The sequence below is a fragment of the Struthio camelus genome, chromosome 30 (assembly GCF_040807025.1).
Source record: "Struthio camelus isolate bStrCam1 chromosome 30, bStrCam1.hap1, whole genome shotgun sequence".
NCBI classification, from domain to species: Eukaryota; Metazoa; Chordata; class Aves; order Struthioniformes; family Struthionidae; genus Struthio; species Struthio camelus.
Window position 1 is genome coordinate 3,577,700 of NC_090971.1, and position 26,839 is coordinate 3,604,538.

The following is a 26,839-nucleotide window of genomic DNA, read 5'->3' on the forward strand; positions in this document are numbered from 1 at the left end:
GCTCGGCCCCGCTTTTCCCAGCCCGCGAGCAGGGAACCTCCGGCGTGAGCTGAATGGCAAAGAGGAGCCTGCGCACGCTCCCCCCGCCGCCAGGGCTCGGCGGCCCGAGCGCTCCGCCTTGCTAAACCCCGACTATTTAAAAAAAAAAAACCCTTCTGAGGTTGTTTTTTTTTTTTTTTTTTCTTTTGGAAACTGTGGCGTCTCCCAAAACGCAGCCCGGCGCCAGCATCGTCTCGCCGCCCGCGGTGACTTCCCGTGCCGGGACGGCCAGATGCCCCGTTTTGCTTAAATTCGCACCCAAATCGGCTTCTGGCAGCCCGGTTGCTGTCCTTCCCCGTACGCCCCGTGCGTCGCCGCGCCGGCGGGGGGACAGATATTTGCAAAGCTGCTTTTGGGGTTTTTTCCCCCTCTGCTTCTCCCTCCTTGCAGGGCCCAGGATGGCCTCAGCCCTCCCGCTGCTGCTGCTCTGCGCGTTCGCCCCCGCGGCGGTGCCGGCCGCCTTCGTCCCCGAGGACGGCACAGGTAACGGCGAGCCGGGCTCGGGGACGTCCTCGGGGCTGGCCGGGAAGCGCTGCCGCTCACGGCCCCTTTCCTCGCTCCTGCCCAGACGACCTCAAGGCTCTGCAGGTCTCCATCCCGCGGCGCCCGGCCCTCGACGCCGTGCTGGCGGGCGACGTGACCATCCCCTGTCTCATCACCTACCTCCGGCCGGTACCCACGGCCGGCGCGGCCGGGCGCCGGGCCGTCCTGGGGGCGCCCCGCGTCAAATGGACCTTCGTGGCCGAGGGCAGGGAGCTGGAGATCTTGGTGGCCCGGGGGGACCGGGTGAAGGTGAGCGAGGAGTACCGCCTGCGCGCCTCGCTGCCCATCTTCCACCGGCAGTACACCAACGCCTCCCTGCTGCTCACCGAGCTGCGGCCCAACGACTCGGGCATCTACCGCTGCGACGTGCAGCACGGCATCGAGGACGGCCACGACATCCTGGACCTCAAAGTCAAAGGTAGCCGCGCCGCGGGATTCGGTGCACCCGCTTGCGCCGAATGCGCCGGTGCCTTCGGTGCGGAGCAAACCCCTCTTGCAACGGGGGTGCCAAGGGGCGGCCGCATCCTTTGCAGGTGCAAAGGGGTGGCTGGACCCCGGTGGATGCAAGGGGCGGCTGAACCCTTTGTAGGTGCAAGGGGTGGCTGGACCCTTCATGGGTGCAAAAGGCAGCTGGACCCTTCGTGGGTGCAAGGGGCAGCTGGACCCTTCATGGGTGCAAGGGGTGGCTGGACCCTTCATGGGTGCAAAAGGCAGCTGGACCCTTCGTGGGTGCAAGGGGCAGCTGGACCCTTCATGGGTGCAAGGGGTGGCTGGACCCTTCATGGGTGCAAGGGGCGGCTGGACCCTTCATGGGTGCAAAGGGCAGCTGGACCCTTCATGGGTGCAAGGGGCGGCTGGACCCTTCATGGGTGCAAGGGGTGGCTGGACCCTTCATGGGTGCAAGGGGCGGCTGGACCCTTCATGGGTGCAAAGGGCAGCTGGACCCTTCATGGGTGCAAGGGGCGGCTGGACCCTTCATGGGTGCAAGGGGCAGCTGGACCCTTCATGGGTGCAAAAGAAGGCTGGACCCTTCATGGGTGCAAGGGGCAGCTGGACCCTTCATGGGTGCAAGGGGTGGCTGAACCCTTCATGGGTGCAAAGGGCAGCTGGACTCTTTGCAGGTGCAAAGGGCAGCTGGACCCTTCGTGGGTGCAAGGGGCAGCTGGATCCTTCATGGGTGCAAGGGGTGGCTGGACCCTTCATGGGTGCAAAAGGCAGCTGGACCCTTCGTGGGTGCAAGGGGCAGCTGGACCCTTCATGGGTGCAAGGGGCGGCTGGACCCTTCATGGGTGCAAAGGGCGGCTGGACCCTTCATGGGTGCAAAGGGCAGCTGGACCCTTCATGGGTGCAAGGGGCGGCTGGACCCTTCATGGGTGCAAGGGGCAGCTGGACCCTTCATGGGTGCAAAAGAAGGCTGGACCCTTCATGGGTGCAAGGGGCAGCTGGACCCTTCATGGGTGCAAGGGGTGGCTGAACCCTTCATGGGTGCAAAGGGCAGCTGGACTCTTTGCAGGTGCAAAGGGCAGCTGGACCCTTCATGGGTGCAAAGGGACCCTTCATGGGTGCAAAGGGCAGCTGGACCCCTCATGGGTGCAAGGGGCGGCTGAACCCTTCATGGGTGCAAAGGGCAGCTGGACCCTTCATGGGTGCAAGGGGCAGCTGGACCCTTCATGGGTGCAAAGGAAGGCTGGACCCTTCATGGGTGCAAAAGGATGGCTGAACCCTTCATACATGCAAAGGGGTGGCCAGACCCGGGCAGGTGCAAAGGGGCGGCGGGTGCCGGAGATGCCGCCGAGCCCCCGGCGCAGCCCTCGCGGCTCTCTCCCGCAGGGGTGGTGTTTCACTACCGCGAGGGCTCCACGCGCTACGCCTACACCTTCGCCCAAGCCCGGGAGGCCTGCGCCAGGATCGGCGCCCGCATCGCCACCCCCGAGCAGCTCTACGCCGCCTACCGCGGCGGCTACGAGCAGTGCGACGCCGGCTGGATCGCCGACCAGACCGTCAGGTGGGCTGGACGCGGCCGCGCTGGCTCAACGCCGGGTCGGGAGCTCCCGGTCCGCCCGGGCTCGGCGTTGCCCGGGGCTCTGCCGCCGTCGCCAGTCGGCCGCTACGCTCTCGCCCTCCAGGTACCCCATCCACACGCCGCGCGAGGCCTGTTACGGAGACATGAACGGCTTCCCCGGCGTCAGGAACTACGGGGTGGTGGACGCCGAGGACATGTACGACGTGTACTGCTACGCCCAGGACCTCGCAGGTGACTGCCAGGCTGCGGCGCCTCCAGCCCGCGGGAACCCATCACGCGACGCACGGCCCAGGGCCAAAAAGCCCCTATATGCGGGGAGGGTTTTTTTTTTTTTTTTTGGCAAGGGGGAGCATCTTTGATGGATGGCTCAGGCGATCGCCTGGAGCCCGTGGCGGCTCTGGGAAAGCCGCCCTGGATGGCGGGCGCGCGGCGCTGGCGCCGGCTCGCCCCCGTTTCCCGCCGAGGTTTTTGGCCTCGAGGAGATTTGGGCAGGTCGGTCCCTGCGGGAACCCAGGAGCTGGCAACCGCCGCTCCCAAAAGCCGCTTTGCGGGAGGTATTCCTGCTTCGGTTTTGCGGGGCTGGCGGCGTTGCTGCCGCCCGGGTGCCCCGGCTCTGACGCCGCTCTCCTTCCTCCGTTTGCAAGGAGAGATCTTTTTGGAGACGGCCCCGGACAAATTCACCCTGGAGGAGGCTGAGGTTCGCTGCCGGGCGCTGGGAGCCGAGCTGGCGAGCACGGGCCAGCTGTACGCGGCCTGGAGCGACGGCTTGGACTCCTGCAACCCCGGCTGGCTGGCCGACGGCAGCGTCCGCTACCCCATCGTCACGCCGCGGGAACGCTGCGGCGGGAACCTGCCGGGAGTCAAAACCATCTTCCTCTTCCGGAACCAGACGGGCTTCCCCGACGCCCAGAGCAGATACGACGCGTACTGCTTTCGAGGTAAAGGAGACCGCGCCGCCGCGAAGGGGCACCCGGAGCGCCCCGGCTGCTCGCGGGATGGGGTTGGCGCGAGGTTACGGGGTGCAATCGCTGGGGCGCCCGGGCTCTGCCCCCGGGGTGCAAGGTGCCTGCGAGCTGTCGCGCCGCGTGCAAAGCGCGGTAGTTGAGGGACGTGCCGCGTGGTCCCGGTCCCGCGCGCCAGCCTGTCGCGATCGACGAGGGATGCCCTGCGCGCTCCCAGGGCTGCACGCCGCTATATCGTGGCAGAGTCGGGGTGTTTTGCGCGGTCTCGATGCCGCACGTCAAAATCGGCATGCCTTGCACGACCTCAACATCGCACGCCGGACGTGTCGCGCCAGAGGAGGGAGGGACAAGCTGCCCGGCCTTGGTGCCGCGCGCCGGGATATCGTGCCAGGGGAGGGACGCGCCGCCTGGCCCCAACGCCGCGCACCGACATATCGCGATAGAGCAGGGCTGTCCCGCGCGGTGCCGGCGGTCGGGTCGGGCGGACGACGGTGCCGCCAGCGGCTGCTCCCCGGGGTTGCGCCCTGCAGCCGGCCCCTCGCCTCTCCGCCGGTCCCACCGGGGCTCCTCTCCGGGCATGGCTCCGTCCGGCACGGATCCTGGCTCTCCTCCGGCGCGTGGCTGCCGGCCAGGGGCATTTCCAGTGGGCTCCGCCGGCTTGCAAGAGTTATTTTGAGCAACGGGAACCCATCAATAGCAAAAAGGGCCAATGCAGCAGCGAGCGGTACATAGCACCGCGCGGAGGGGCTCCGAGTGGACTAGGAAAAGCCACCGGCGGGTAGCAGCAGCGGGCCGCCGGGTGACGAGGACGCCTCGCGCCCCGCGGCTCTGCGTCGTGCCAGGGGTTGCGAGGCTTCGCCGTGCCGGGAGGCCGGCAGCGGCGGGACCTCCGCTCGTTTCGCGGCGCGATCCTGCAGGGACCGCGCAACTCTCGGCGCCGTGCCTCAGTTTCCCCGTCTCTCGGCGGGGTGAGCGGACGCATCCCGCTGTCTCTAAACGCCTGGAGTTAGGCAGGGCGGAGCTGTACGCTCTAGGCGCCGAGTCCCGGACCCGGGGATGGATCCCGGGACGGGGCTCGGCGAGCAGCACGCCGCGGTGGGGATGCCGGCGGACGTCGAGGCGCAGGGCTCGGCGGCAGGGGAGGAAGCTGCCCAGGGCGAGGGCAGGGGAGAGCGAAAAAATTAAAAAAAAAGTGCTGCGAGCGTAAAAATCGACACTGCCTGGACGGCTGCCCTAAGCCGCGGGCCTTGGCCGGGCTCTTGCGGAGGCAGTCGGGGCGGGAGCGCTGGGCTCGCTCCGGGGCCAGCCTGCGCGCCTGCGGTAAAGCAGCATCGCTCCGGGCTGCTTTGCAGCAGCCGAGCATCCGGCCCGGAGCGCGGCTTGGTACCGACCCGCCGGGTCCGGGCAGCAGCCCCCTACCCCGAGCTGCACGCTGTCCTCCCGACGCCCCTGGGGAAAGGCAGCTGGCCCCGTGGGAAAGCCCTTTTGTAGAGGGGAGGAAAAGGGGACCGAAGGCCGGTCCCAGCCCGGCGCTATCCCTAGGGAAGGCTGCAGGGCTCCAGCCCACCCCGCCGCCGCGCCGGGGCATCCCGCTCCGCCCCGGCCTCTCGCCGGGGGCCGGGGCAAGGCAGTAATATCCCACTTTCTTTCTGCCCACAGAAGGGACAAACTCTTTCCCTGAGGCTCCAGGAAAAAACCGAGCCAGTGAGCCCGAGGGCCTCCACGGGATTGTTACAGTGGCAGAAAAGCTGGAGGAGCTGCAGCTGCCCAAAGCGCAAGTGGAGATTGAGTCGCGAGGGGCCATTTACGCCGTCCCTTTCTTTGAGGCCGCGGGTGCCGCGGAGCTGGAAAAGCCGAGCCGAGCCCCCGAAGACGCGCCGGGGCCCGTGGCCCGGCGTCCCCCGCTAGATACCTCCGCGTCCTCCGAGCGAGGAGGCGGCCGGCCGGCTGCCGCCCCTTCGCCCGCGGTCCCCGAGGCAGGCGCCCCGCGTAGCTGCGGGGCGAAGCCAGGCAGCTCGTTCCCCGCAGCCGAGGAAGGGGCCAAAGGGACGGTTGGATATTGCCCCGAGGTCGGTGGCGAGCCGTCCCGGACGGGTAGGTGGAGACCGCGCTGCGGCTCAGGGCTGGGGCGCTGCAGGAAGCCCGAAGGGGCGTCGAGAGGCGTCGAGTTTGGCAGGAGGCGTCGGAGGAAATCCCTCCTCGGAGCTGAGCGCTAGGTGTAGGCATGCCCGAAGCCTGTTCCCAAAGCTCCTGAGATGACAGCTTGGAGGTCCAAAGTTTGAAGGACCTCGGTGCTCGTCTCCTTAGCCGGGGGTGGCCCGGCGTGGGGACGGGACGCAGGGGCCGGCGCTGGCTTGGGAAACGCAAAGAGCCCGAGCAGGGTGCCCGGTGGCTGGAGAGAAAAGCGGCAGAGCCCGGAGGTCGGAGCAAGGATCCGAGCCCCTTTCCCTGCACCCGCTTCCCGGCGCGGCACCGCCGGCGCCAGCGGCAGGATGGGGCCGCCGAGCGGCGACCGTCCGTCCGCCCCCCCCCCCGCCCGGGAGGCGCCGGCTCCGAAAGGCCGGTTCGAAGCGGGCGGCCGTCACGCCGCGGCTCGGCGCTGTGTCCGTCTCGCTGGGAAACGCCAGCGGGGTGCATTTTCGGGGGGTCGGCGGCGGGGTCGGGGTGGGGGGGAACATTTCCCGTTGAGATCTGCTGCGAGCGGGGCAAGAGCTGAGCTGCACCGAGGTTTTGCTGGTGCCGGTGCCGTCGCCCTGCGCGGGTGCCTCTGTCTCCTTCGCTCCCCGGCGGCGGGTGCAAACGGCTCACGGCTTTTCTACCTTGCCTGTTGCAGAGGAGGAGCGGGAGCCGGAGGGAGCGCGGGGCTCCTCGGCGGGCGGCGAGCGCGGGCAGCCGGCGGAGGAGAGCGGCAGCCGCCGGGGCGGAGATGACGTGCAGCCCACGGAGCCGGCCGGCCCCGGACAGACCGTGTCCGTGCTGCTCCGGGCGGCGACGGCCGCGGAAGCACCCACCGAACCGCCTCGGCCCGAGCGAGCCGCCGCAGGTGACGGCAGGCAGCGCGCCGAGCTGCTGCCGGCCGCCGCGCCGGCCTCCGCGCTCCCGACTTTTGCAGCTTCTCGAGAGCCGGCGCCGGGGGAGCCCGTCACCCCGCCTCGGGCCTCGGCGAGCAGCCGCGACCCCGCGCCGCGCAGTTCCCCGGGGACGGCCGAGGACGTCGAGCTCTCCGGAGACGTGGCCTCCCCGCTGCCGCCGGCGACCCCGGCGCCGCTGCCGCAGGAGGACGGCGAGGAGGAGTCGGGGGCCCCGTGGCTCCCGGCGGCCACGGGCCGCGGCGGCACCCTCTCCGCCACGGCGGCCACCGAGGCGCCGGGCCGCGGGAAGGACGGGAAAACCGCCGGCGGCAGGCCCTCGACCGGCGAATCGTCGTTGGCGGAGGAAGAGGAGGAGGAGGAAGAGCGACCCGCTCCCTCCGGTGCTACCGCGGAGGGTTTCCTTGCAGCCGTTCCCGGAGAACCAGGTGGGACCCGCAGCGATGGCCTCACCTCCCCCCGTGCCGGCGCCTCCGGAGACGGCTCCGGCTCGCCAGGGACCCCCTCCAGCGAGCCGGTCCCGAGCCCGGCGGCGCCGCGGCCCGGCCGCCCCACGCAGCGGGCCAGCCGCGGGGCCGGCGGTCGCCCGGCGGGCAGCGCCGGTGCCCGGGCCGCCTTGGCTCTCGCCGCAGCTCTTTTGGCGGCTCTTTGGCGCTAGAGAAAGCCACCACCGTTCCTTCGTGCCGGGCTTTCTCCCCCCCCCACGTCGGTCTGTCTTTCTCTTTCCTCCTCTTCCTCTCGTCAGCTGGATAAGGGAAGGTTAAAGGTCCGGAGAAGCACATATTTGTCAAACAAATTGGTCCGAGCTATTGCATGCACTTAAACCTCTTCTACTTCTGTGAAGTGTTTTAATGACTGTTTCCATGAAAAAAAAAAAAAAGCAAACAAAAAAATCAAAAGAAGGCCCCCAAAACCCTGCTCTGACTAACCGTGATACTAATAAAGGGAATTAAAAGCTTTCTAGAACAAGCACCTCGGCTAGCTCTTCCCTCCGTCCTCGCGTCTGCCTCCGCGCGCATCAGCTCCCACTGACGAACTAATCCCCCCCTCCGCCCGCTGTCCCCGGGATCGCAGCCGGGCTCCGGCGCTGCGCTGGCACGGGTTTTGGGATGGGGATGGGAGTATTTGGGGGGGGGGGGAACCAGCTGTTTTGCCCCAGCCATCTCCCTTGGGGAGAGGATGCAGCAGCCTCGCGAGCATCCCGCCGCGCCGCGAGCATCCCGCCGCGCCGCGAGCATCCGCCGGGATGAGCGGAATGGAGATCCAGCTCCATCCCCCTCCCCTCCCCACGGCACCCCGCATCGGGGAGCCCCCCCGAGACGAGGCGTTTCTATCCCTTCCCGAAACACCCTCCAGCCCCGGCGTCAAGCCGGTGCCAGCTCTATTGCAGCTTTGCAGCGTGGCCCCCCACCGTGCTCCTGCCGGGGCCTGGCGGCTCCGTTAGCTGCTTAATTAAAACAAGCCGCGCCGTGATTAGCGCTGCTGCACATCTACCTTGCTAGTCCCCCCCACCCACCGCTGCAAGCCAGCACCCGACGGTCCCCAGCACCCCACGGTCCCCAGCACCCAGCCGGGCTCCCCTTTGCACCGCGGCGGCTCTGCTCCAGGCGGCCGCCCTCCCGCCGAGCGACACCCTCCGAAAGAGCCACAAGCGCCCGGTGTGAGCAGTGGGTGCCCCAAAAAAAAAAGAGCTCGTCCTCCTGCTTCTCCGCGCCACGGCTCGGCGCGGTGCCTTGCAGCCGGATCATCAACGCCGCGCGTCTCGCAAAGGCCGTTAAAGGAAGGGGCGGCGGGGGGGGGGGTGGACGGCGGCACACGCTGCGCCCCGGGCGCCTCCGTCAGCCGAACGGGCTGGTGGCGGCCGGAGAAGGGGCTCTGGCCCGCGCCGCCGCCGAGCGCCGGGGCTGCCGGCTGGGACGGCGCTGGCTGCAGCGCAGCAGGGCTGGGCGACTCGCGCAAGGCTCTTTTTTTTGGCCACGAGACTTGTGGCCGTGGCACGCTGGAGGGATTTTTTTTTTGTTTTTTTGTTTTTTAATGCTTTGCCATCCCCCCTCCAAGCTCCAGATATGCAGTGGGGGGACAGCTGTGTCCTGCACTGGGGGCAGCCCCATTGCAGCCCCCCCACCCCGTCCCCAAAGGGGACGTGCAGCCTCCGCCACGCGCTCTGGGACAGCGCGAAAGCAAGCACCGTCCCTGGACCAAGCCAAGCACCTGGCACAGCAACGAGCCTGCTGATGCACTGGGCAAGAGCAGCCGGCTCGTGTCCCTCCTCACCCGGGAGCCCGGGCTAGCGGGGGGCCAAAGCCCCCGAGCCAGCCAGCTCCAAGCTGAGCTGGCTGCTTCCCATGGACTAAGGGCCGGTGGGGACCACGCCAAGCATGTCACCGTGCACACGAGTCCTTCCTCCCGCCACCTTCGGCTTTGCAACACTTAGTGGCCAAAGCAAGCACCTAGTCAAGCGCTTTGCAATGTTGTCCCCAAGCCGGCCGGAGGTCTCGGGGAGGGGGGGTGCTGGGAAGGCGCCGGGGTTCCCGCGGCCGCCGTCAGGAAAGGTGCGTGTGCCTTTTGCAGGCGATTGCGTCCCCAACCCCTGCCTGAACGGAGGGACCTGCACCGAGGACGGCGACCGCGTCGGCTGCCTGTGTCTGCCCGGCTACGGAGGGAGCACCTGCGAAAGACGTGAGTTCGCACGGCCTCAGCTCGGCGGGGACGGGTGCAGGAGCCCGGGCTGGTTCGGGTGTTGCTTTGCTTGTGGGCTTGGGCTCCTCGATTGTGACCCTTTCCTCTCTCCCCCCTGCCCCTGCTCAGCCCTGCAGACGTGCAGCCCCGGCTGGGACAGCTTCCAGGGAGCCTGCTACAAGCATTTCTCCACCCGGAGGAGCTGGGAGGACGCGGAGACCCAGTGCAGGCATTACGGGGGCCACCTGGCCACCATCCTGACGCCCGAAGAGCAGGACTTCATCAACGGTACGTGCCGCAGCCCCGGCCGCTGCTCCGGCCCCGCCGACCTCGGCCATCGCCCCTCGGCGTTGGGTTTAAAGGTTTGGGGGTTAAAGGTTTAAACCCTTTCCCAGCCAGGCTGGGCTGAAAGTGGCCACACGAGCTCTAGCTCTCCCTCTCCTCTCTGCCCCATGCAGGGTTGTGCGGCGCTTTTGAGTATGCAAACGGGGTGGGAGAGAGGCAGATACAATCCGGAGGAAAAAATCAGAGAAAAGAAATAATAAAGGAACTGCCCGATACGATGAACTGATTGGTAGAACTAGGATTGATTGCACAGACACCAAGCAGGGACCCGCAGGGAGAGGACAAGCAGGGACAGGAGGGACAAAAAGGGACCTGCAGGGAGAGGCAAGACCAGGCAGGGCCAGGCAAGGACAAGCAGGGACGTCCAGAAAGAGAGAGGGACAGGAGAGACAGGTTGGACAGGGAGGGAGCTGCAAGGAGAGGCAGAGACCTGCAGGGACAGGTAGGGACCTGCTGGGACAGAACAGGACCTGCTGGGACAGGCAAGACCAGGCAGAGACCTGCAGGGACAGGCAAGGACCTGCAAGGAGAGGCAGGGACCTGCAGGGACAGGCAGGGACCTGCTGGGACAGGCAGGACCAGGCAGGGACAGGCAGGGACCTGCTGGGACAGAACAAGACCTGCAAGGAGAGGCAGGGATCTGCAGGGACAGAAGGAATCTGCAGGGACAGGCAGGACTGGGCAGGCACTTGCAAGGACAAACAGGGACAGCAGGGACAGGAAGAGACCTTCAGGGAGAGGCAGGACCAGGCAGGGACAGGCAGGGACCTCCAGGAAGATGCAAGGACCTGCAGGGACAGCAGGGACCAGGCAGGAACCTCCAGGAAGATGCAGGGACCTGCAGGAACCAGGCAGGGACCTCCAGGAAGATGCAGGGACCTGCAGGAACCAGGCAGGGACCTCCAGGAAGATGCAGGGACCTGCAGGAACCAGGCAGAGACCTCCAGAAAGATGCAAGGACCTGCAGGGACAGCAGGGACCAGGTAGAGACCTCCAGGAAGATGCAAGGACCTGCAGGGACAGCAGGGACCAAGTAGAGACCTCCAGGAAGCTGCAAGGACCGGCAGGGACAGCAGGGACCTCCAAGAAGATGCAAGGATCTGCAGGGACAGCAGAGACAGGCAGGGACCTCCAGGAAGATGCAGGGACCTGCAGGGACAGCAGGGACCTCCAGGAAGATGCAAGGATAGGCAGGGACAGGCAGGGACCTCCAAGAAGATGCAAGGATCTGCAGGGACAGCAGGGACAGCGGGGCCAGGCAGGGCCAGGCAGGGACAAGCAGGCTCTGCTGCCCTCTCCTGGCGATCCCCGGCCCCGCCGAGCCCGGGGCTGCCGCCGGCCCCGCTCTGCTCCCCCTTTCTGCTCCCCTCGCTTTTTCCTCCTTTGCAAAAACAACACAAAAAAGAGATTTCTCAGCTTCTCGCCCAAAATGCCTCCATCTCCCGACGGCCGAGCCGAAGGCGGCGGTTCGCGGCCACTGGTTCCCCTCTAACCGCAAAACCCTCCGGCCCCCCCAGACCGGTACAGAGAGTATCAGTGGATCGGCCTCAACGACCGGACGATCGAGGGGGATTTCCAGTGGTCCGATGGGAGCCCCTTGGTAAGTCCAAGCCTCCCCCCGCCCCCGGGCCTGCCCTCCCGCTACCGGCTGCAGCCAGCCCTCAGCATCACCTCCGGGAGACGAAACCACCGGCCCCGGGCAGCCGCCTCCTCGTCCTTCTCCATCACTTGGAAAATATTTGCCGCCCGCGGGATGAGTCACCCACCCTGCACCCCTTTATCTCCGCCACGGAGAGGGTGCTGCTGCCCCGGGGCCAGGCTTTGGAGCGCGAGCCAAAGCCGCTGGCCTGGGCACGGGTTTAGAGGCAAAAATCTTGGCCGGGAAACTAAGGGCGGGGGGGGGGCTGAGCATCCCAGCGGCGCTTTAATTTAGTGCCTCGAACCCTGTGGATTTGGCGTCTCCGAGCGCGGGCTGAGATAGGGGCACGGAGATAGCGCCGGAGCTGGCGCCCGTCGCGCGGGGCGCTTGGGGCAGGGGGCCAAAAAGCCGCGTGGCAGGGCGCTTCGGCGCGCCCATCACCCGCTCTGACCCCTTGCAAGCTCTACGAGAACTGGCACCCCGGGCAGCCCGACAGCTATTTCCTCTCCGGGGAGAACTGCGTGGTCATCGTGTGGCACGACGGGGGCCAGTGGAGCGACGTGCCCTGCAACTACCACCTCTCCTACACCTGCAAAATGGGCTTGGGTGAGGCACGGGGAGCAGGGAGACTCCGTTGCGTTGGGATTTAGGGTGCAAATGGAAGGGGGGGGGGGTGAGATCTGGGTTTTGGCGGCTGTTTTGACATCCTCCCCCTTCTGCACCCTTCCCGCAGTGCTGTGCGGCTCGCCGCCGGCCGTGAGCAACGCCCGCGTCTTGGGCAAACCAAAGCAGCGCCACGAGGTCGACTCGGTCGTGCGGTACCAGTGCCGGCGCGGCTTCGCCCAGCGCCACTCGCCCATCGCCCGGTGCCGGGAGGACGGGACGTGGGAGCAGCCCCAGCTGGTCTGCCTCCCCGGTGAGCGCCTGCACCCCTCCGCCGTGCCCGTTTAGGCCGGTTTATTTTTTTTTCCCCCCCTATTTGCACCACCCCGGGGCAGTGGGATGCCGGGATTGCCCAGGAGAAATTTTGAGCTCTTCCATCAGCATCCCACCTAGAGACACGCAGCATACGGGGTAAAGCAGGGGGGGTGGCTGACCTTAACCCCCCCCCCCCAACTTTTCCAGCCTAGGAGATAGTCTGGCTTCACGCATTTTCCCTTGACATGTGTTTTTTTTTTTTTTTTTTGCTTCTTGTGTGTCCCCCCCTCCAAGGCCTGGCTCAACCCCCCGACGACTGAGCAAGTCCCCGCGGGCGGAAGCCACCACCTCCCGGGGCCGTGGCGCGGAGGGGGACGGCACCGGGATGCCAGCGCGGGAAACCAGCAGGGAAATAACCTGCCCCCCCCCCCCCCAAAAAAAAAAAAAAAACTTTCCGTTTGTGCCTTCTCGGCCCTTTTATACCTGTATAAAAAGCATTTCGAATAATGCCGGATTCCCTTCGAAAGAGTCAACAGCCACCCAAAACGGAAAGCCTCACTTTGCCCAAAGGGGTCTGTGGTTCGTGGAGCCGGTCACCGAGTCGAAAATCGAGCTGGGGCCCCCGGGGCGTCACCGTCTCCCGCCTTTGGCCGACGGATCCTTGCCCTGCTCAGCGCCCGGCCCCGGGGCGTGCGGCGGGGGGCTTGGGCTTCCCGGGAGAGCAGGGCAAAGCTGCCGTCCCCCCCCCCCCAAAACCCCAACCCCAAAACCCACCCTCCAGGCGGCTGTTGATATTAAAGCAAATAAACCGATGGCGCGGAGCGGCGGCCTGGTGGTTTGGGGCAGCCGCGATGCGGGCGAAATAACGGGCCGGGACCCGAAACAGAGAGATGCAGCCTCAAATCTCAGCGCCTCCCAGGAGGGGCTCTAACCTTGGGGACCGGTTAGGGCTGGGACGCGGCGCCCGTGGTGGCGGGGGTGGGGGGGGGGATGCTGGCATCTTCCCCAGGTCGTTTTATCCTGCCGGGCTTCGCGCCGCTCCGTGCCAACGTCCGGTGCTTTTTATAGCCGAAATCCCCGCTCCGCAGCGCCAGCGGCGCCGATAAGCGGCTGGCGAGGGCGGCGGGCGCCCGGGCGCAGGGATGCCGCGGCCTCCAGCGCCTCCCCTACCTGCCGCGTAAAGTCCTTGGCAGAGTCCCCCGGGTGGAGGCCAGGCAAGAAGGTGGCTTGGCCGTGGCTTTATTAATCGAGAAGGCGAAACTCCATTAGTCGCGCTCGTTAACACCCAGCTCGCCGTTTGCACCAGCCAGAGCCTTCACAGCCCGCCGGGGAGCGAGGACGGGGCGAAGGAGGCAGCGGGGAGCCCGCGTTGCCCGCTGGCGGGCTGGATCGGACCCTCTCCCCGGCCTGGCAAAGGGTCCGGCTTGTCCCGCGAGCCCCGAAATCCTGCCGAGAGCGGCCGAAGCAGGCGGGGGGGGGTGCAGGGAGCAGCTCCGCGTCGCTGAGCGGGAGGATGCACAAAGCACCCGAAACCAGCCCAAACCCCCCCCCCCAAAAAAAAAGAAAAAATCTCGAGCCGTCCGCTGCGGGCTCAGCCCACCTCGCCTCCCGGCGCTCCTACGTCCCCGCGAAGCAGTACGTGCCGTACGTCCTCAGGTCCTTGTTGGGGAAGCCGAAGCTCCGGACGCCGGGGTCCGGCAGCCCGCCGCAGCGCTCGCGGGGGGTGGCGATGGGGTACCGCACGCTGCCGTCCGCCAGCCAGCCGCCGTCGCAGCGGTCCAGCCGGGAAAACTTCCAGGCGGAGTAGAGCTGCCCCACTTTGGCCAGGGTGGCCCCGTGGTTGCGGCACGCTTGTCCGGCTTCCTTGAAGTTCAGGTGGCCGCGGATGAAGTAGACCTGGCCTGGAGATGGACGGAGGCGGCGTGGGTGAGGAGGCACCACGGAGCAGCCCCCCGGGGACATCCCCAGCCCGATGCAGGGGGTCTCCACCAAGGTAGCGATGGGGGGGATCTCCCCCATCTACCTTTGACGGCAGAGGTGAAGCAGAAGGCATCGAATCGGTCTTTCTGCTTGTCCCGGGCGCCGTAGGTGCGGACCCCCGGGAGCAGGAGGCGGCCCCCGCAGGGCTCGCGCGCGTTGATGATGGGGTAGTGGACGGTGCCGTCGAGGACCCAGCCCGCGTTGCACCAGTCCAGGCCCTCGGTCCAGGCTGCGCGGCAAAAACCAGATGGGGTCAGGGAGGGACGGGGGCTTCAGGCAGCGCCGACACCGGGCTCCGGGGCTCTGCTGCTCGTGGCAGGGAGCTGCGTTTCCCGAAAGAGGCACAAGCAGGAGCCCGGCTGCCTGGCTCCAACTTAGAGCCGAGCCGGGGAAGCAGCTCCAGGGCTCAACCACCTTCCCAGCAGCTTCCCAACCATGCTCCTCCCCGCTCCCTTACCCAGCAAGCCAGGTTTTTGGGGCAGAAGGAGGTTTTTCTGGCCTTGCTGCAGGAAGCGGGGCCCTACCTTTGTAGAGCTGCTGGTAGGTGGCCAGCCGGGAGTCCTGCTGCTCACACGCTCGCTTGGCTTCATGGTAGTTGAACTTGTAGCGCCCGTTGCTGGTCTGGTAGGGGAAGACGACGCCTGGAGGGGACAGGGATGGAGAGTGACGGAGATGCTCTTCCCCAAGGAGGTTTTGGCTAATCACCCCCCGGGACTGGGGTGCTGGGGAGGAGGCTGGTGTCCGGGTGAGGTGGCTCCAGGCTCCCGTTGGGTCCTGGGACGCCACCGGGACGCACCAAGCTCCATCTGGCCTCTCGCCCTGGTCCAGCTCCCAGGGGATAGCAGGGGCGGCGGGAGGGAGGTGAGGCTCACCCTCGAGGTGCAGGGTGAGCGAGACGCTCTCGTCCTCCAGCCCGTTGACCAGCTGGCAGCGGTAGCGCCCCTCGTCCTCCAAGGCCACGTTGGCGATGGTGAGCGAGGCGTCGTAGCGGTGGCTGTGCCGCAGGCTCACCCGGGGGCTCAGCGGCCCGTAGTTCTTGTGCAACAGCCCGTTGGTGATGATGATGACGCTCTCCAGGTAGTTGGCCGGCTCCACCTTGCTCCATTTCACGCGGTAGTTGCGGGGCAGGGCGCGCAGGACGCAGGGCAGGGTGACCGTGGCGCCGCGCTGCGTGTGCACCACGGCGTGCAGGGGCTCCAGCAGGTACTGCAGGCGCGGGGCGGCTGCGGGACAGGCGGATGGGGACAACCCTCCTTGGAGCACCTTGGTGGCCCTCTCACACCCTTCGATCCCACCTCGGCATCCCCAGTGGGTTTCCGGCACCCCTTCAGCCCCCAAGACGCTGTCCTAGCCGGTCCCCTCTGGTGTCACCTCCCTCCTCCAGCCCCGACCCCGGGCGGTTGGGCCCCTTCCTCCCTACCTGGGCTCCCCGTCGGCCGCTGGTAGATGCTCAAGGCTGGGGGGGCCCCCAGGAGCCAGAGGGAGCCCAGCAGGAGAAGCTGGTGCATCCTTAGAGCCGGAGGCAGGAACATGCCTGGGAGCAAGCGAAGGGGTCAGCGGACCTCAGTGCGCGAAGCGGGACGCAAACCTCAAGCAAACGGAGCAAGGAGGTGCTCCAAAATGCTTGGTGTGACCCATCCGGGGGGTGCAAAGCATTGCAAAAACAGGCAGAGTGACAGTCCCCGAACCGGACGCCGAGGTGAAGGGATGCACCTGGCTGAACAACCCCGTTGCAACCCCCTCCCCTGCTTCACCCTACGAAAATGCACCGCCGCCTCCGCCCCGGTCCCCCGTGCCGCTCACCGTCCCCAGCCGCGTCCTTGGGCAAGCCGCCGATCCCATCCAAAGCCACCGGTGCCCGTCCGTCGCGGCCGGCCACGGCGCCCGCGGTGGCTCGGTGCCGCTTTGCGGCTCCGGAAAGGGCAAACCTGCTCCGCGAAGAAGAAGAAGGACGAGGGCACGGCACGAGGCTGCCCTCCCCGCCGGCCAGCGCCGACCGCGGACGTCACCCGTTCCCGGGGCGGGCAGCGTCACGCCAGGCGCGCGGCCCCGCTCCGGCTCCCCGGCCCCTTCGCGTCTCCGTCCATCGTCCGCCCGGGAGCGGCCGGGACCCCTTCGCGCTCCCTCCTTGCCCCGTCGCCGTCTCTTCCCGCTTTCTTTTTTTTTCTTTTTCCCTTTCTTCCCCCCCCCCCAATACCTCCCCGAGGAACGCACGGAGAGGAGGAAGCACAATTTCCCATTGTGAGCGTCTTTCTCTTTATTGTTCTGCTCGGCAAAACACAGCGGGCCCCGCTAACAAGCGTGCCTTTATTCGCCGGCAACAGAGCCGGGGAATTCAGGGAAAATGTCAGCACCGCACAGGGCTCCGGCCCCTCCTCGGACCGGGCACCCGGCCCGGCCCACAGCCTCTGGGATGCAGGGCAAAGATGCCCCCCGGGATTCATGGCCAAACTCACGGGGACGGTGCTGTCTGCAATTAAGGCATCAGTGCAATAATTAATTTTACCCCCCCACACCCCTTACAGCAAGGGGGAGCAGGGTACCCGACCGGCGATGCTGCCCCAACCCTTGGGAGCTCCGCTGGCGTTATCCCGGCTGCGGGAACGGGGCCCGTCCGCTTTTGCAAGCCTGCGAGGCCAAACGCTTCCCCGCCGGCAACTCGGGGCCGCGGGCGAGGATGCTGCCGGGAGCCAAACAAGGCCACACAATGGGGCAGTGTTCGGGCCGCCCTTATCTGCTCCCTCCCCCCCCACCAAGGTCCATCTCCAGGGATGGAGGAGGCTCATCTCGAAGGAAACCCAAGACAAGCGGCCGTCTGTCCGCAGCGGCGGAGGACGCGGCCATCCCGGCTTCGCCCAGAAAACAGACGTCCCCGCCGGGAACGGCCGGCGGCCCCAGCGCGCTGCCCCCTCGACCTGCCCGTCGGTCCGAGCGCTTAGCAAAGCTTAGCTCAGAAACAGCACAGAAACCGTCACAGCAACACGACACCCCAACGAGGGCCACTGCACGCTCCTTTCCCAAATCTCTTGCCCTGCCCAAGGCTTTTTGCGGGTCCTCGGTTGTTTGGAAAGCACCCGCGGACCTGCTCGGCTCTCCGCCCCGCTGTCCCTTTGCTGCTCCTTCGCATGCTGACGGCTGCACGAGGGGGGCCAGGGCCTGGCCTCTGCCCCTGGGGCAGGGATTTAGGTCTATTTTGGGTGCAGGATGCTATTTTTCAGCTCTGGTATCATGAACGAACCGAATTGTTTCTTGCATTTTTTTTCCCCCCCAAACGGAGGCAGTTGCTACACCCACTGGTCTTAACAAAATTACAGCCCAAAGCAGGGCCTTGGTTAGTCCAAATCTGACTCATTCCCCACGCGGCGAGGCTGAGCCCCCCCCCGCCCGTCCTGCTCGCTTCAGCGGAGCGACCTCGGCTCGATTCTGGTTATCTGAGATCATAATTTGGCCCAGCTCTTTGGAAAGAAGTTACCCCAGTCACTTTGCAAACAAGCGCTTTATTTAGCTCGTTCCTCTTCCTCTCCCTTTTTTGGGTTTGGTACCGTCTCTGGGTGCGTAGCAAACACCTCTCGGCAAAAGCAGAAGCGGCCAAAGAAAAGAAAAGCAGAAGGAACAATTGCAGGCCAGCAAGGACGGCCGAGGGGAGAGCCCGGCTTTAGAAACCAGGCTCTGACGCGGCTCCTTGCCCTCGGTTCGCAAGGCTGAGCTTTTCCTCCTCCGCCCGCAGACCCCAGGCACCCTCCAAACGAGGGCTCCCGAGCGGGGACGGGTCCTGCCCTGGGTTGCACCGCAACCTGCTGATTTTTCCCTGCCCGTCGAGGGGGCTTAAGCCCTGCTTTTAAAACGCAGGACAAAACCCGGCACTGAGACGGCCGGAGCTGAGCGGCGAGTAAATCCGACGCGTCCTTGCGGCGCAGCCCGCGGTCTCTCCTGCCTCACCTGTAATCCACCCCGCTCCACCTTGCCCACCGCCGCATGGAAACCATCGCGGGGTCTCCCCGGGTCACGGTCCCCCGCCGCGTCCCCAAATCCCACCCCAAGCGAGCGACTGCACCCGGCTAAACGAGCCCCGAATCCAGCGGTGCCAACCAGCTCCTTGATTTAATCCAGACTGCTTCCCCCGTGCCCTCATCCGTCTAATCTAGCAAAACCGGGCTCCAGCTGCAAACGCTTGCGCTGGGCAGCCGCGTCACGCCACTCCGGAGCGGGCTCTTGCGGCCGCGGCGCAGTGCGGAAGCGCCCGGCGTGGGACGCGTTCGGGGCGAGGGCGGGCAGGAATTTGCAGGTGGAGTTTGCACCGGCCGCCGGCACACCTCTTGGCTCCGGGAAAGGCGCGTCTCCCGGTCTCCTGGCTGTTTTAGGGACTGCTGCGGGGTTTGGTTTCTTCTCAGCCGCCCGGCGACATGTCCACGCACGCTGCTTCCTTGAGGCTCAAGGTCTCCGGGACGTGCTTCTTCCTCCAAATCCTCACCATCATCCTCTTTGCCGTCTTTGTCCGGTATAGCCCGGACACCAGCTTTGGCCTCGCCTCCCCGCAGCAAAACTGCAGCAGCAACGGAAACCCCGACTCCGACTCAAGGTTTCACCACCCATGTGAGTACCACCACCCCGAATGGACGCAGAGACGGGCGCTACCCCTGCGTGGGGCTCACCAAAGCCGCGCGGTTGGGCGCTTGAGCGTCCCACCGAGCGGCGGGTGCCGCACGTGCTGCCAGGCAGGGCTGTCCGTCTGTCCGCTGGACGAACCCAGGCCTGAAGCAGGGACCTCCGGGATGCAGAACATGCGTTTCGCCAGCTGCAGTCACCTGGCGGTTCAGCTGGGATGTCCTCGCATCCCCGGCCGGACGGCGGCTGCTCCTGGCGCTTCTGAGTCTGCAGAGCTTCACGGGGGGGCATCGCTGTGAAACGCACCCTGGCCTGTTTTGGCAGGGGGTGGACAGACCCTGATTTTTCTGCTAGTCATCATGGGTGACTTCACACCCCTCTCCAGCCAGACCCCTGCCCGGGTGGCAAGGGCGATGCAAAGCAGATGGTCCAAAAAGAGCCCAGATTAGGCATTTGTCCCGCTCCGGAGAGGTTGTGCTAGAGGAGGGGAGGCGCCGGGCTGTGAGCAGGCTGGTTCTCCCGGTTTCGCCGGCCCACGTAACCTCACCCTGAGCAAGCAGTGAGTCACGGGGAGGGCAGCTCCTCGCCGGAGGGTGGCCTGCGTCTCCCGCAGCCCCGCTCTCGCCCTGCCCGAGCGCTTCCCCGGCGCCCGGAGCAGCGCCCGGGTGCAGCAGAGCAGCTGGCCGGTCTCTGCGTGGCCAAAGGGACGCTTAGCGCGAGCTGTGTGTTGCCAGACGGTCGCTAGCCTGGGCGATGACCCAGGTTTTCACGCTTCAGGCCCTTTCATCGCGCTAAGCAGGACCTGACGTTTTCAGGCCCGCTGGGAACAGAGAGGACCTCGGGCGCGAGCAAGCGGCGGGTGGCTGACATGTCACCTGCACCTCTGCGCTCACGTCACCGGCGCGGACCGCTCCGCGCCCAAGAGGTTTTGGGGCTGCAAGGCAAACCAAATCCTCGTGCGTCTAGACCGCATGACGCAGATATTTCCAGGGCAAGGCGGGCACGTGGGGTGGCCTGGAGCCATTGCAAAGTGGGGGAAGGTACCCTTCTCTGGAGATCACCGCGGGAGGTGACGCGGGGCCAGATCCACCATGGGTGCAGAGACACATCGGTGGAGCAAGGCTGGCTTCACGTTGGCTGAAGGCTCCAGCCCCCTCCCAAGCCTGTTTGAACCTCTTTAGAGCATGAGGTGTCAGAGCCTGCTCAGTGGGGGACAGGTAGACAGGTCCTCCTGCCTGGTGATGCTCACTGCGGAGCGGGGAGGACGGCCGGGAACGGGGGTCTGCCCTCAGCACCTCCAGCCTCACCTTTCTGCCTCTCCTCTGCCAGGTTTCCGGGATGTCCACCTCCAAACTCTTATAGGCTTTGGCTTCCTGATGGCCTTCCTCAGCCGGTACGGCACGGGGAGCATGGCTGTCAACTTCCTCGTCGCGGCGTTTGCCATCCAGTGGGCCATACTGATCCAGGGTTTCTTCTACTCCTTCCTGAATGGCAAGATTTACATGGAAGCGCAGAGGTAAGGGAGGAGAGACCTACTGCTGCATGGCCCCACCCGTCCAAGGTCCAGGCCATGCACGCTGGTTTCCCCCTCTGTAAAAGCTCACAGCTCTGATTTGGGGAGGGGGATTACTAGAACAAATACGACCAGGCTTCTGAGTTATTTGAATATTGCACTAGCAAGGGCCATACAAGTATTGCCAACATTACAGCCAAGCATTCGGGGTGGCACATTAGCTCCTGACTGCCTCAAGTCAAGCTGTGCCCTTGTCACCAACACTACAAGGCCCAGGCTGCTTGTTCAGCAGGCAGGACTGGTAGGACTGGAGGATACTGGCTGCAGGCTCTGCTCCAGGCCCTTCTCATGCTGGGCCTCTGGCAGCGCTGGGTCCCATCCCATACCTCTCCTCTCCTTCCTAGCATGGTCAATGCTGAATTCTGCGCTGGAGCCATCCTGATCTCAGTTGGAGCTGTTCTGGGCAGGGCAAACCCTCTCCAGATGCTGTTGATGACCCTGCTGGAAGTCATCCTTTTTACTGTCAATGAATACATCCTGCTTGACCTCATGGGGGTAAGTCACTGATCTGCGGCCCACCCGAAAGGAGGTGACCACAAGTCTCTATTTAGCCTTTTTATATCAAGACCTGCCTTGTCTCTAGAGAGAGCTCTTTCCATCTTCCAGCACGGTATTTTCTATACTCTCCAGGTAAGCGACAGCGGGGGCTCCTTGACCGTCCACACCTTTGGTGCTTATTTTGGCTTGATGGTTTCAAGGAACTTGCACCAGCCCCATTCGGACAAGAGGAACCAGCAGCAGGACATGGGGCACTATCCAGATGTCCTTGCTGCAGTTGGTATGGACCTCAGATCCTACAAAACCAGGATCATAGAAACAGTGGCGGAAGAAAGAGTTTTCCCAAATATCCAACCTGAACCTCCCACCTTGCAATCCGTAGCCACTGGGCCTTCTTCCATCGCCTGGCCCAAGTGAGAAGAGTTTCCTTCCCTCGAGAGAACAATCCCAGCTCCAAAACCTGCCTGTTCCCCTTCCCCTCAGGAACCATCTACCTGTGGATCTTCTGGCCTGGTTTCGCCTCGGCCACCACAGTCCGTACCAGCGCTGAGCCCTGGGCAGTGCTGAACTCCTACCTCGCGCTGGCAGCAAGCACCCTGGCCACCTTCGTCATCTCCCCTCTCCTCCATGAGGAAGGCACGCTGCGGATGGTAGGTGGCCTCCTCCACGGGACTGCCAACGCTGGCAGCCACCCCAGGACATGACCCTAGTCCTACATACCGCCCAAACCCTGTCCTATAGGGACTGTGAGCAGATATACATTAGGGGGGGACAAAGGGATGGGACAGACACGTCTCGTAGATAGATTACATGAGGAAACATCCTGCCCATAGGGTTTTCCAGGACTCTTGAGACACAGTCTGGTCTCTGATAAGCCCAAATCCCCCCAGCCCTTGCTGATGTTCTGCATGAGGGCAATTCCCCCAACCCAGTCCCGTCTCCCTCAGACCCAGGTTCAAGATGCCACCTTAGCCGGCGTGGCCATGATGGGCATGGCGGGGGAGATGCTGCTCGCTCCTTTCGGGGCCCTCATCACGGGGTTTCTGGCCGGCCTGATCTCCCCACTCGGCTTCACATTCCTCACGGTGAGTCACCTTGTGACAGCTGAGGACCCCGATCCCAGGTCAAATGAACCTCCTGAGCTGGAGGGAGGCTGCGTTTCCACCCTGCTTGCTCTGCTGCCGAGGAAAACCGGGGCCTTGCAACGCAGCTTCGCTCCCGCCTGCCCGCTAACCACGACCCAGCCGTAGCCAGAGGGCAATTTCTGCGCCCAGCCCTGCAAACCCAAGCCACAACACGGCCTCTCCGTGAAGCCTTCGGGTGCCGTGAGCTGCCTCTCCGAGCCCTGGCTGTTCTCTGCGCTCTCCCCAGCCCGTCCTGTGCTCCAGGCTGAAAATCCAGGACACGTGCGGAGTTCACAACGTCCATGGCATGCCGGGGATCCTGGGTGCCTTGCTGGGGACGCTGCTCACGGCACTGGCCACCGCTGATGCTTACGGCAACAGGTGAGAAGAGCCAGTGTCAGTGTTGCCCAGTGGCCTCATGCACCCAACTGGGGATACCCGGGGCAAGCTGGACTCCACCGGTGTGCCACCAGCCTCACAAGGACCCACTCCGGGGACCTCTGAAATCAGGGATGCTCCATGCAACCCCTGCTCTGGGACCCCACCTATAGCAAACACCCCGTAGATATGAGCAGACCCTCGCGCTCAGCCTTACCCACACGTCCCCGCTCCGGCTTGCAGGATGGAGCTCGTTTTCCCGCACGTAGCTGACGGGAGCCGATCAGCCACCTACCAGGCAGTCTGCCAGCTCTGCGCGCTGCCCGTCACCCTGCTGCTCGTGGTGCTCGGAGGGAGCGTGGCGGGTGAGTTTTGACTTCCGGCGGGCGCGGGAGGACGGGGCGGTGGCAGGAGCGGAGCAGCAGCGAAGGTCCAAGGTGGAGGCGGCAGCCGTACTTTGCAGTCGGCAGCACAAGCGCCCACGTCTCCGAGTGAACAGCAGTGATTAGCCTCCTCGCTGCAGCTCCTCGGGCCGGGAGAATTAACGACGTTCCCAGGCTGGCGCACGGAGCCAGGAACAGACCGAAAGTGCGATTTCCTCACCGCATTCGCAACCTAGAGCTGCCGTGCGGCGCGGGCAGCACCCCGAAGTGCACGGTGCTGTGCAAGCTGCATCCTGCCGTGTGCCGGACTCAGCCCGGTGGGAAAAGCCCAGGAAGGGGCCTGGGCTCCCTGCGAGCCGTCCGCGCCTGGACGGCCGCTAGATGTCAGGGAAAGCCCAGCCGTGAAGAGCCCGGACCCTTTCCCAAGCTCGGGGGCTGCGGTCTGGCACCCAGACCCGAAAGCTGGGAGCGGGGTGCCAGGGGTGGGTAGGGGGCAGCACCCACGAGTTCAGCTGTGAAACGTCCTTACCTGGTTTTTGGCATTCCCAGGAGCCATCCTGAAAATGAAGAGGCTGGGATCTTCCCTGGAAATGCCGAACTGGGAATATGAGATGCACTGGGAGGTAAAAGTTGTGATTTTACCACTAAAACAGCACGGGCTGCAGTCACCCTCCCCTCTCCGGCTGCAGCGTTTCAGCTCCGGGGTGGCCAAGGTGGGGGGAAAACAGCTTCATTAAAGCCCCTCCAGGTCCCACCAGGCCGGACCCCTATGTCCCCCCACCGTAAGCGAGGTGCCGCTCCGAGCGGAGCAGGATTCACGTCTCCGCCTTGGCGCAGGTGGCCGGCGAGCGACGGGCGAGCAGAGAGGAGCCGGGCGGCAGCACCTCGGTCTAGCGGCCCCGACCCTCCGGCGAGGTCCTGCTTCGGCCAGGCTCGACCCTCTCGCCGGCGAGCTTTCGGCGTTGCTGGCTTCCCAGCTGCCCTCTCCGGAGACAGCCGGCCCCGTCCCAAAGACCGAGGGGGAAGCGGGGTTCCCGCGGGCCTTTCTGGGACCGGCCTGCCGTGAAGAGATGCTGCAGCGACGTGGGTGCTGGCACCCAGCCGCCGCTCTCCGAGACCTGCGGGGAGAGAGGAGACCTAAGGAAGGGGTTTCTTCCCTTTAGGGTGGCTCAGTCGGGGAAAGGATATCCTAGGCTCAAAAAAAAAAAGAAAAAAAGAAAAAAATAGAGCAACCAAAAACTTTCTGTGCGCGCTTTTGAACAAAACAATTTAAAACATTTATAATTTCAGGAATTGCCAGGGAATTTACACCCAAGCTGCCTGACTTTGCTGGCTTAGTTTTCTTCAAGCCCCCAGGAACCCACCACCCTAAACAACTCTCCGCGGCCCCGTTTGGGCCATTTTTGGGGAGTTTTGGTGTCGCTGCTGTTAAATCCTCTCGCCTCCAGGATGTTTTTTTTTTTCCCCCTCCGGAGCTTTGGCCACCAGAGGGTGCGACAGCACAGAGCAGCCTGCGCCTGGGAAGCGGCCAGGGTGACACTGGTGTCCCCAAGGACAGGGGATGTCCCCTGCCTTCCCCTTGCCGACCCGGCATGGCCGGGACCCGTCCGCTAGACGGCGTCCCTCCACGTCCAGCGAAAACCTCCCGAAATGGGGAAACGGCCCCCAAAACGGCGGGGACTCACCTCCTGCCACCCCGCGCGGGGTGAGCCGGGGCCGGCGCGGGACGGCCCCGTCGTACGCAGGGAGCTAGGGACGAGCTTTAGGACGAGACCTGGGTAGGAGAAGGGGCCCCGCTCCCATCCCAAGTGGCCAGATTCAGTGTTATTTTCTCGCGATGGTTGCTGTTGTCAAGGCACGCAAATGGTTTTAAATAATTGTGTCAAAGATGCAATAAAAGTTTGCTTTTGGGTTGAGCAAATTGCTTCGTTTTTAGATGGGGCTCTTAAATCAAATTAGAGAAAATCTTCAATCTTGAAGCCTGGTGAAATCAATCTGTTTGCTCACTGCTTTGGTGCCACTGAGGTTCGAAGAAGTGCCCAGAAACGGGGACACGTGGCTCTGTTCCCGCTCGGGGGCAGGTTTCTCCCATCCCCGCTCTGTGCCTCAGTTTCCCCGCCTGCCTCGGCGAGACGCCGGGAGCCCACGGCGAGCTCAGGCCTGGCCCAGCTCCGCCCGGTCGTAAAATTGCGGACGGAAAGCTGGAGCGCAGCAAAACCCTCGGCCAAGTGCCTGGCCTGACCCCGAGCACAGCCGAGCACCTCCGCAGGCCACCGCAGCTTGCGGGCGCTGGCGCAACTCGTTTCACCCGAAGGATCGCGAACGCAGGAGGGTCTCCGGACGCTGCCGCCCGGGGGAGAGATGGAGGTTCAGCTGTGGTCAGGGGACGCCAACAGCGGTGACGAACCCGGTCTCGTTAGGGAGCATCTCAGGAACGGCGACCCTCAGGGCGCCTACCCCAGCGCGCGAGCGAGTTTGCAGCTCCGGGACACCAGAGAGCAGCAGGGCCAAGCACCAGGCTGATCCCAAAGGCAGCCAGGGGCTGGACCCCCGCGGCTTGGGGATGCTGCAAAGCCTCCAGCCCCACATCCTCACATGCAGTTCCCAGCCCTTTTCTCTTTCCTAGCAGCCCCTTTTCCCCTCTTCGCCATCTCCTCGCCACACGTTTCAAAAGCAACCACCTGCGACGGGAAGAAAAGCCCCCCCTCCAGTGAGCTTATTGCGAGACCCCAGACGTTCGGGTCCGGGGCGAAACGGCCCTCCCTCCTTCTCCTCCTCCTCCCCTCGCCCGTCCCCTCCGAAGGGGGACGCCAGGTTTCGTCATCGGCTGAGCGGAGCCCAGCGCCCTCCCTGCCGGCTCGTCCCCTTTACCAAGCTCTCGCTTGTTTAAGCGCGGCGGCTCGCGGGGACCTCGGCCGTGCACCGGCCCCGGGGAGGTTTGGAAGGCGAGAGCCTGAAAGGTTTAGTCAGCGGACAAATTGCTTCTCTGTAGGGGCCGTTTTCTTCCCGAGTTGAACATAATGACGGCAGTTTGGCGAACAGATGGCGCGGCTAAGCGGATAATCCCGGCGGGGAGAGGCGACGGCGGGCTCTGCCCGCCGCTCCGGGGACCTGTCCCGGGACAGGCGGGTGGCCGGTGTGTGTGGGGGAACTCGCGAGACATCCCGTCTTCACCCGTTTTGCTCCCAGCGGCAAAGCCAGGGCGGTTTGGGTGTCGGGTGCCTTTTCGTGCCTCGGTTTCCCAGCCCGAAGGCACGGTGGCAGGACGGGCGGTTTGCTCGTCTCGTTCCCCGCGCAGAGGCAAAAGGCGGTCAAGGAAAGTCAGTTTTACCCTCCTCCTCCTATTTTCTCCCCCAGCTGCAAAAAGGGCCCCCAAAACACTTGGCCAGCCTGCGCGGTTTGGGCTCGCGTGCGTCAGGCCCGGGGGGGCGACGCCGGGAACCCGCCTGCCCGATTTCGCTGACGCCGCGTGCTAAAAACGATCCTCTGTCGTGCCACCTCCTCCTCCCGAAAAGAGGGTTTATCTAAAACAGAGCAGCAGGAAAGCCCCAGAGCTCAACCAGCCGCCAAGCGACCTGCCTACATCTCTTGTTGCCGCAGGAGGTCAATCGGCTGCTCAAAGGCGGTTTTGCAAGGGAAAGCAATGCAAAAAGTTTCCCTCTTACACCAAGATGCGCCCAAACGTCCATTGGAATTAGAGCAGGACGCGTCCAGCCCTCCGTGCATCCTTGCGCATCCGCCACCCCCCATCCGGCACAGCTGATGCCAGCTAATCATCTTTCCCACCTTCCTCAGGGTGTGAATCATTATCCTAAGGACACCTGGAAAGCTCCTTGCCAGATGAGGCGGGCCCACGCGCCTAACGATAGGCGCCATATGGGCGAGGGCGAGCGCGGGACCCGGGCGTCCCCGCGCCGAACAAAGAGGAGCGCCGCCGGCTGCGAAGCAAAGAGCCTGGGCGGCGCGGGTGCAAGAGGAGCAGTCGCTGCTCCTGCTATTAAATACCTTAATTCCCCCTTGCATCGGGGTCTGCCCGTGCTGGATGTATCTTGCTGCTGGGG

General features: G+C 65.0%; 3 protein-coding genes across 7 annotated transcripts in view; 2 read left to right on the forward strand and 1 right to left on the reverse strand.

The window, feature by feature from the left end:
* Nucleotides 1–12,666, forward strand: part of BCAN (brevican) — a 20,102-nt gene extending 7,436 nt beyond the window's left edge. For 3 of the 5 annotated variants that reach the window (XM_068922303.1, XM_068922302.1, XM_068922304.1), the window contains 13 exons: nt 430–522; nt 608–1,000; nt 2,413–2,587; nt 2,709–2,836; nt 3,250–3,543; nt 5,227–5,661; nt 6,401–7,084; nt 9,228–9,335; nt 9,465–9,623; nt 11,198–11,280; nt 11,781–11,925; nt 12,053–12,235; nt 12,532–12,666. In XM_068922303.1, coding sequence (XP_068778404.1) covers nt 430–522; nt 608–1,000; nt 2,413–2,587; nt 2,709–2,836; nt 3,250–3,543; nt 5,227–5,661; nt 6,401–7,084; nt 9,228–9,335; nt 9,465–9,623; nt 11,198–11,280; nt 11,781–11,925; nt 12,053–12,235; nt 12,532–12,557 — 2,906 coding nt within the window. In that variant the 3' untranslated portion in view covers nt 12,558–12,666. Of the gene's footprint in view, nt 1–200; nt 337–429; nt 523–607; nt 1,001–2,412; nt 2,588–2,708; nt 2,837–3,249; nt 3,544–5,226; nt 5,662–6,400; nt 7,085–9,227; nt 9,336–9,464; nt 9,624–11,197; nt 11,281–11,780; nt 11,926–12,052; nt 12,236–12,531 lie in introns of those variants that run through there. The other 2 variants (XM_068922306.1, XM_068922305.1) reach the window with 2 other exon arrangements.
* A 583-nt stretch (nt 12,667–13,249) lies between these two features.
* On the reverse strand, nt 13,250–18,371 carry HAPLN2 (hyaluronan and proteoglycan link protein 2). Its single transcript, XM_068922391.1, has 7 exons — nt 18,157–18,371; nt 16,021–16,145; nt 15,638–15,751; nt 15,090–15,440; nt 14,742–14,858; nt 14,261–14,446; nt 13,250–14,138 (listed from the first exon to the last, which is right to left on the reverse strand). Exons 1-7 carry the CDS (start codon nt 18,201–18,203, stop codon nt 13,855–13,857), a joined length of 1,224 nt encoding a protein of 407 aa, XP_068778492.1. The 5' UTR covers nt 18,204–18,371; the 3' UTR covers nt 13,250–13,854.
* A 104-nt stretch (nt 18,372–18,475) lies between these two features.
* RHBG (Rh family B glycoprotein) lies at nt 18,476–24,660 on the forward strand. Its single transcript, XM_068922384.1, has 10 exons — nt 18,476–18,810; nt 20,152–20,338; nt 20,740–20,890; nt 21,026–21,173; nt 21,377–21,543; nt 21,841–21,978; nt 22,265–22,398; nt 22,639–22,760; nt 23,328–23,401; nt 23,616–24,660. Exons 1-10 carry the CDS (start codon nt 18,621–18,623, stop codon nt 23,670–23,672), a joined length of 1,368 nt encoding a protein of 455 aa, XP_068778485.1. The 5' UTR covers nt 18,476–18,620; the 3' UTR covers nt 23,673–24,660.
* The last annotated feature ends 2,179 nt before the right edge of the window (nt 24,661–26,839 follow it).